Raw genomic sequence first — 8,151 nt, forward strand, 5'->3', positions numbered from 1 at the left:
GAATCATGCTTGTACTGTCCAAAAGAAGAGCTGAGTTTAAGTCCCATCAAGATGCAAATTCATTACCTTTTCACTTCAAAAATCCTCCTACTACAAAAAAAAAAAGGCTTACCCACTCAAAACTCTTCAGTGGCTCCCTATTACCTCTAGAATAAAGTTAAAATTCCTTCCCAGGGGATGGACAAACTATCTCTGCCCTATCTAGCCATCTTTTGTTTCATTCCTGCCCTCACCCACTCTGGATTCCCAGAGCTCCAATGTCATCTTCACGGTGCTAGCTCCAGCATCCATTCATTGGCAGAAGCCAGGCCTCCTCATTTCTACACACCAAAAGCCTTCTCTTTAGAGGCTCAGATCAGGTTCCCCTTCCTCCACTAAGTGTTCTCTTCCTCCTGAAATGTTCCTAGAACATTGTGACTAGATCTCTCTTTGGATTCCATCACACTTTACCTTGTATCATACTTATCTGCATACATGTTATATTCCCCTATTAGACCATAACATCCTTGAGGGAAATAACTGTGGTTTTTTTCATGCCCAATACTATATATAGTACTTGTGCAATGAAGGCATTTAATAAATGTTGGCTAAATTAAATTTAACTCTTCTCACTCCTCCCACCTCGAATATCTAAACAAAACAACTCTCCAGTCACCCACCTCAACACCACAAAAATCATGCAAGAGCTGGGAGGAACAAAAGAGGAAAAGTAGGGAGAGTAGGAAGGCAAGGAGATAGTGATGAGAAAAGGGAGAATGGGGGAAGAGAAGGTAAAGGAAAGGGAGGGAGAATGAGAGAGGAAAAACTGACACATAGAAGGGGTGTGTGTGTATGTGTATGTGTGTGTGTGTGTGTATGTGTATGTGTGTATGTGTGTGTGTGTACACATATACAAGCACACACGCGCACACACACTATCACCAGCTAATTCACCACAGAGACTGTCTCTGTAGGGTCCCAGCTCTTATCTATGTCAGGTTCTACAGAGCACGGATGGGATTTTTAGCAACATATCCATGATAACTAAATTCCATTACATCAAAACCACATGGCTAGTCCCCTACAGCTACTACAATGGGACTTTACCTGTACTTTTAAGAGATTTGCAGGAAAGGCCTTGTACAGTGTTAACCCAGGCTTATGTTTTCTTATTTTCTTATGCCTCCCCCAACAGTAATTTCTTACCCTCTTCAAGGTATCCAAACTCCGATCTCGGGGCCCTGGATCTCCTCCCGAATGGCTTCAGGATGGTGGTGGTGGTGCAACTGTTCCTGGCACATGGAGACTCTGCAAAGGAGCCGAACCTGCCTTAAGCTGGGGCTGTGACCTCCTGCCTTTTCCAGGACATGCCTGAATATCAATCTACTCTATAACTGTCAAGATCTCTCCCATTAATCTGTAACACACAGCACTGCTTTGAGAAGAGGGTCATTTCAAAGAATTGGAAAGGCCACTGGAGAGTGAAAATAGAGGCAGCAACCTCAGACTCATGTGAGGAGCTCTGGCAAACCCTCCCATGGCAAGCCTGAGGCCCAGGGAAGCCTCCAATTAGAGAAAATACAGCCATAGCTCCCTGGAATTTTGCACTCTGGAGGGAGGCACCTGGTTTGCGCTGTGAGGGTTAGAAAGGCTGAACTCAATATTTGCACCACCACCACTCAGCAATACCTATGACCTAAAGGAGAAGGGGCATAAGTAGGACCTGGGGTCCCCACACTGGACCACAGCAGAGATCACCAGAAGCGAGGCTGAACATCATTCTGAACCTCACCAGCCTCCCTTACTCTAAGCCCCCAAAATGGACTATTAACTCATATATGAAGTAGAAAGGGTAGATTCCAGAATGCCTCAAATTCCATTACAGCCAATGTGGCCCAAAACAACTTTTCTAAATTCCCTGAAAAATCTCTCCTGAGAGTCTAGAAGTCAGGCCAAGGGGCAGTAAGAGTGCTGCAGATCTCTTGGCTGGCCTGGGGTAGGGGAGATTATTACTCAGGGGTGGTTAAGACTCAACCCTTCTACTGCTTTGCAGCTTAAGGATAACCCCATAAACTGTAGTGAAAAGCAAACCCAGTACAGGAAGAAGCAGGAAGAAACTTAAATCATTATGGCAATTATACTAAGTTGAAGATGCTAGAGATCTACAAAGAAAAAGGCCTTTAAGCACCATTATTTAATACGTCACTATTATTTAATGTCTAGCTAAGCCTGTGTTTTATGAAGTCTTAATTCACCAAATTGTTATCTAGGTACAATTAGAAACTTTGAATTCACTTTCTTCTGGCACGTGTGAGATTCTTGGTTGTGTGAAGCCAAGACAACATCATGACCTAGACCTAGAGTGTTCAGACAAGACAACGCCTGAAAATGAAAGAAATTTACAATCTGTTTACCTCTGAGGGGGCCTCCCTTCCTACCATTCTCAAGCCAAACCTCAGCATCTCAACTACCAGGTACTCAAACACTAGGCCTGACATTTTATATTAACTAAGGAACTACAGCCTCACTATACTAGGCCTCTAGGCAGAACTAAAGAGGCCTGGCTTTAAAGCAAGCCAGCAGACTAGGCTCCCCCTCCTCATTCCTCAAAAACTTCACATGATCCAAACAAAGTTAACTGCCTTCCTGCTTACACAGCCTCTCTGACAATGCTCTGCTGCCTGGGTAAAATTAAGTCACTGTTCTCCAGGCAGAGTACGTAGAGTCAGCATCAGCAGAGAAGGCAAACACCATTCAGAGCTCTCTACCAGGAACTCAGAGACTGAAACAACAATGAGGGAAGAGAGGAGTTCATGAGCCCAAGTGTGGGGGGAGGAAGGAGGAGGTCCTCCAAGAGGGCTCACACTTAGGTACAGCCACACATGATGCATCAGAAGGCTATAGCCTGGATGAGGTTACAATCTATTTTGAGAGTAATATTATAGTATCTGTTTGCCAGCCCCACCCTCAGTGTGTCATCCCAGAGAACTATGGATTCCAGCAGAGTTGCATGCTGCCATCCCCAGGACGCAGATCATCTCAGAGGAAACTCCATTTTGGTGCTTCTGGGGCTTTCTAACAAGATGAAGCTGAACGTCAGTTAAAAGGACTCTGCCATGTTTCTCCTGACACCCACTAAAAGAAGTCTGATGTTTTCTTGTCAGATGGTCTTTCTCCCAAACACACAATCTGGTCTGCTAGGACTCCATGAAATATCATCTCATGGTAATGGGGCAAAAGGTACCAAAGGCCACCACCATCAGAATTCCCTAAATTATACGCTAAGCTCAGTTTTCCAATTAAGGCTTTTGTATTTACCACACATATGTATGGATGTATTTTCTATCAAGCAGACCACTAATGATTACTTTGTCACATGACCAAAGATTCAGTTCTTAATTCAGAACTTGCCCATTGCCACCAAGAGGCATTTGGAAATAAATTTGAGCTCTATAGTATTTACCACACTCCTCTGTAATCCCAACACTGAAATACAGAAATTCTTTTTTGAATGTTATATTTATAAGCACACTGTGCAAAGTGACAATTCTCAAATTTGCAAATTAGAAGTTACCATCTCAGTGGGGAGAGAAGTTAGGACCAATGTCCAATTCCAACATAGCACGGACAGAAAAACCACATCCCCTAAACATTGCATTTTTCATCTAAATCATCCAGCTCCAGAGTTTACCAACCAGAGCATGAAAATATCCATCAAAAAACAAACAAAAGAAAACAGCAACATCCACCCAGCCATCCCCCCTCCTCACCCAATTCTTGATGAGGAAAATTGTAGGAGGTGCAATATGTGTGATGACTGTGATATCTGTTGAATTAAAACGATTTTGACATAGTTCTAAACATCTCTAAATATAGTTGGGGGGAAGGGATGAGCAAATGACTGGACCAGGGGAGGGCTACCAGGGATGCTTATGATGCATACTAACAGAAGATTTCATGATCTAGCCTAAGAGTCATGGAACCCCTATAGTGACACACTGGGTGACCTTAGGGTAAATCACCTCATCTCCCTAAGCCGCAGTTTCCTCATCTGCAGAATGTGAATAATGCCACTAGCCCCATCTATTTCACTGAGGTGGTCTAAGATCAAATGAGATAATGAATGAACAAGCACCATACAAAATGAGGGGGAAAAAACCATTCATAGGTGTGTCCCAGATCAAAAGAGACTGCCCAGAGCATTCCTGCCTGGTGACGGCCTCAGTCGTGAATGTGGTCAGACTGGCCCACCTACTCCAACCAACATCTGTCCCATGTGCCCGGGAAAGGAGGCGGAAGGGCCTGCTAGGGTTCACACCAGCACCTTCCTTCCCTTCAGGGCACACCTACCTAGGTGGTTTATGAGTCTTAGCCAGTGGTGAGCTGTCAGCTGAGTTTCAATCTAGGCTTGGCTCATCTAGGTCCTTTGTCAAAGCCATACTCCTTGGGCTATCCAAGAGACAAATTCACCACCACTATGCACACACAAAACACACACAGACATACAGAGACACAGACACAGACACACACACAGACACACACACACCCCAAATTTTCTGAAGATTCTCTGAAAAACCCCTAAAGTAAGAAGACCCTACGTAATGACTTCATGTTCAAATCACCACAGCTCTTCTCTAAACCTCTACTTTGACCAGCTCCCATTTCTATGGTCTTTTAAAGTTTAACAAAGTGATTCCTTCATAGCCACCCTGTAAGGTGGACATTACAAGTATTATCATCACCACTTTACAGATGAGGAAACCAAGGCTCAAACAATGAGGTCAGTAGCACTAGGTCACACAGTAACTAAGTGTTGGGACTGGGATTTGAACCCTGATCTCCTGACTCCTGATTCAGCCCTCTTTCCACAACAACATGATGCTCCAACTCATATGTAATCTGAGACTCAAGAATAAGCAGCATGGCTTCTACCTGGGCTCACTAATGCCTACTGACGACAAAGGCAGGCCAGCCTCTGGCCCTGCTGACCAGGTTGCCCTCTGGTAAAGCACTCAGCAGAGCTCTCTGTGCATGCTGGAATGGGAAGGAAGAAGTTACACAGGAGCTCAGAGAACAAGCAGCTTGAGAGCTCAGATCATTAGCAAGGGATGGCCTATTTCCCACAGCACACCTAACAATGACTGGGGAAGGATTTCCAATGCATTTACTTTCATGTTCTTTCACAACCTAAACACCTGCTCTGTTTCCAGCCATTAAAAAAAGATAGTTGCTACAGATGGGATTGGGAGTAGGGAGGAAATAGAAGAAAAAAATTTTCTCCCCAGTGACTACTTTGATAGTTCCTGTGTATTTAGTGTTGGAGTACCCTGAATTAGTGTGCCTCACTCCAGCTTACTTTAATTAGACCCCTTTAAAGCTAGTCAGATGGGTATTCAAATCTCTCCACTTAAAAACACCTCTAGGTGCAGCAAGGCCAACACTGGTATTCATTGTTTCCCTAGAGGCAAGTCAAAGATGCACAGTCATGGTTAGAAGGTACCTCAGAAATCATCCTCAACAACATCTCTAACAACTGGTCATCCCATTGCTACTTGTGGGAAGCTCACCACCTCCTCATCAGCTCATTCCACATTGAAACAGGTCTAATTATTGGGGAATTTTAAGGTTACACTGAACCAAAAATGTGTCCCTCTACCACTTCCACCCATTTCTCCAAGGTCCACCCTATGGCACCAAAGAAAACAAATCTAGTCCCTCCTTCTCCAAATATGACATCTCTCTAAGTACTTAAAGACAGTTTCTTTTTGTCCTTCCTCAGTCTGTGTCTTCTCTCACTGCCTTTACGAATGCTACCAAAATCCGTAATTTTCTCCCTCCCCTTGAAATCTGCAAGTGATTATAACCTATAAGAAACAGACTCAAGTGTGGTAAGAGCTATAATGGCAGGGGGGGAGAGGACGGAAGAGTGACCTAGCATATTTCCATATGTTGGGAAAGCCCAACACATGAATGTGAGACAATTTTGTAAACTTCCCATCCAAAAGAATGAGCAGCAGACAATCCCCTTGTGGTTCCATACCTCTTACATCACGCCTAGCAAAGACCTGTCTTTCAGCTGGGTTTACCAGATGAGACAATAGTGCTAAATGGAAAACCCACAATCAACTAGGCCAAGGGCAACATGTAAGGGCCTTCTGCTCTTTCAGCATACATTACTAGCTTACCACCTGTTGGCTCACAAACATCAACTGGGTGACCTCCAACCCTGACTGACAAGGAAAACTCATCTTTGGGGACACTAGGTAGACTGGTGTGAGAGGTAACTTACCCATCTCTACCTTTACTGACAATCTTCACTTCAAAGTAATAAATGCCACAGGCAGCAGGTATGGGGTGAGTTGCACGAACTGATGCAGCGTCTTTGTGATTTTTGCCATGACCTGGAAGAAAGGGATAAGGAAGCTTCAGGAAAAGGAAATGCTAACAGCAGCCTCTCTCTTTCCTGTTTGGTGATTACTGCAGTGGAGCCCAAGCAAGGACTCATCACAAGTAATTCTCACACAGTACAAGGAGGAATTTGATGATAATTCAATCAGTTAACAGTCTGGCCCTGCATGTAACTATGTCAATGACCTACAGAACATGCTATGGCTGTGGGTTTTACTTTGTCTCACCTCTTCCAGGACTTAGAGAGACAGAAGCAGTAGCGCTGACTGAGAAACTGGCAGCAATACAGAGGAAAACTAGGTAACGATGTTCCCTAATAAAAGGCTGTGTGTCTGTGTGACTTCTAAAGATAAGGAGGTGATGTCTGTCAGTCCTCAGGAAATTGTGGCAGGCACCTTTCGGGCATCTGGGAAGTGGGGGGGGAGAGAACCAATACCCTGTTCTATTTACTTAAATGTTTCCCCTTAAATAAGAAATGCGGGGCTTCCTGAGGAGGTTTAGCAGGAAAAAGTGCCAACAGGCCTCTGGCCTACGGTTGGGGAGGTCACTACCAAGAGGTTAACATCAGGAAAACTACAAAATGGCCAATGGCTCGGCAGTCTGAGCTACAAGAAGCTAAGAAGCCTGTGTAGCAGGGAGCCTGGAGGGCCCAGTGCATTATGTAAGGTGCCGGCAGGAGACAGGGGACACCTGCTGGGACTCCTGGGGATTCAGTAAGCCATCAGGACAACCTTCTCCAGGGAAATGGGGGGGGATGGGGGCCCCCCCAAACTGAATCAGGCTGAATTCGGAGAAGACAGACAAAAGGAAGGTGGAAAGAGCATGGAGTGTGGAGCTCAAAAGCAAAGGTTTCAGTTTTAGCTCAAGGCACTTGGACCCCTTGGGCCTCAGTTTCCCTCCCCCCCAAAAAAGGAAAGGGTTAAAACTAGGTCTCCAACCCTAACCCCAAACATCCAAGACCTAGGTTTACTTATGACTAGGTAAGGATGAGAACAAAGCTATGGGGCAGGACACGGTGTCTTACACACTCACACACGTTAAGAGCCTCTCGGATCAGGGAAAGAAAGGCCCGAAAGGGAAAGAATGAAGGACAGAAATTTGGGGGGGGCCGAGAGGGGCTGTAGGCCCTCCCCTCTTCTCTGTCCCCTTCTCCCCTCCCCAAATATCTGCCGCGGGCTCAGACCGCAGGGAGGAGACTCCGCTGCGAGGTCCCGGATTGGGTGCTCGGAAGGCCCGGGTTCGAATCCCAGCTCTGGCACCGGTGAGCTGTGTGACCTTGGGACAGTCTCTTTCCCTCTCTGAGCCTCAGTTTCCTCACCTGTGAAATGGGGGGATGGAGGAGGGGGCGGTGCGCTAGGCGGTCTCTAAGCTCTCTCCAGATCCCCCGAGCCCTGTCCAAGGGCGGCCCGGCCCCGCGGACCCCCGCGGACCCCCGCGGACCCCCCGTCCCCCACGGCCCCGACCCCGGCACCTTTGTAGTGGACGCGGAGGTTGCTCTGGGAGAGGCCGATGTAGTTGTACTTGTCCTTGGGGCTCCAGGAGCGGGGCAGCGGCGTCTCGTGCTGGTTGACAGCCGGGTAGAGGCGCTGCAGGCGCCGGGTCAGTTCCTGCTCCCCGGGAGAGGGGAGCCCGCCAGCGCCGCTGCCGCCCCCGCCGCAAGGCTCGCCAGCTGGGGGGCTCCCCGCTCCCGGATCCGCCGCCGCTGCCGCCATCTTGGAGGGAGCCGCTATTGTGTCACAGAGAGGCGGGGGGAGACAAGCACCA

At 46.9% G+C, this 8,151-nt stretch overlaps 1 protein-coding gene across 5 annotated transcripts in view; it reads right to left on the reverse strand.

The window, feature by feature from the left end:
* The window catches only part of RANBP10 (RAN binding protein 10), a 162,948-nt gene extending 154,812 nt beyond the window's left edge, over positions 1-8,136 (reverse strand). For 3 of the 5 annotated variants that reach the window (XR_011972860.1, XM_072636101.1, XM_072636102.1), the window contains exons 1-2: positions 7,859-8,136; positions 6,269-6,380 (exon numbers count right to left, since the gene is read on the reverse strand). Coding sequence is in view for 4 of the 5 variants with exons in the window: in XM_072636101.1 (XP_072492202.1) it covers positions 6,269-6,380; positions 7,859-8,099 (353 nt within the window). In the remaining variant the exon portion in view is untranslated. Of the gene's footprint in view, positions 1-6,268; positions 6,381-7,858 lie in introns of those variants that run through there. The other 2 variants (XM_072636103.1, XM_072636104.1) reach the window with 2 other exon arrangements.
* Positions 8,137-8,151: the final 15 nt, after the last annotated feature.

Source organism: Notamacropus eugenii, chromosome 1 (assembly GCF_028372415.1).
Source record: "Notamacropus eugenii isolate mMacEug1 chromosome 1, mMacEug1.pri_v2, whole genome shotgun sequence".
In the NCBI taxonomy this organism is placed as follows: domain Eukaryota; kingdom Metazoa; phylum Chordata; class Mammalia; order Diprotodontia; family Macropodidae; genus Notamacropus; species Notamacropus eugenii.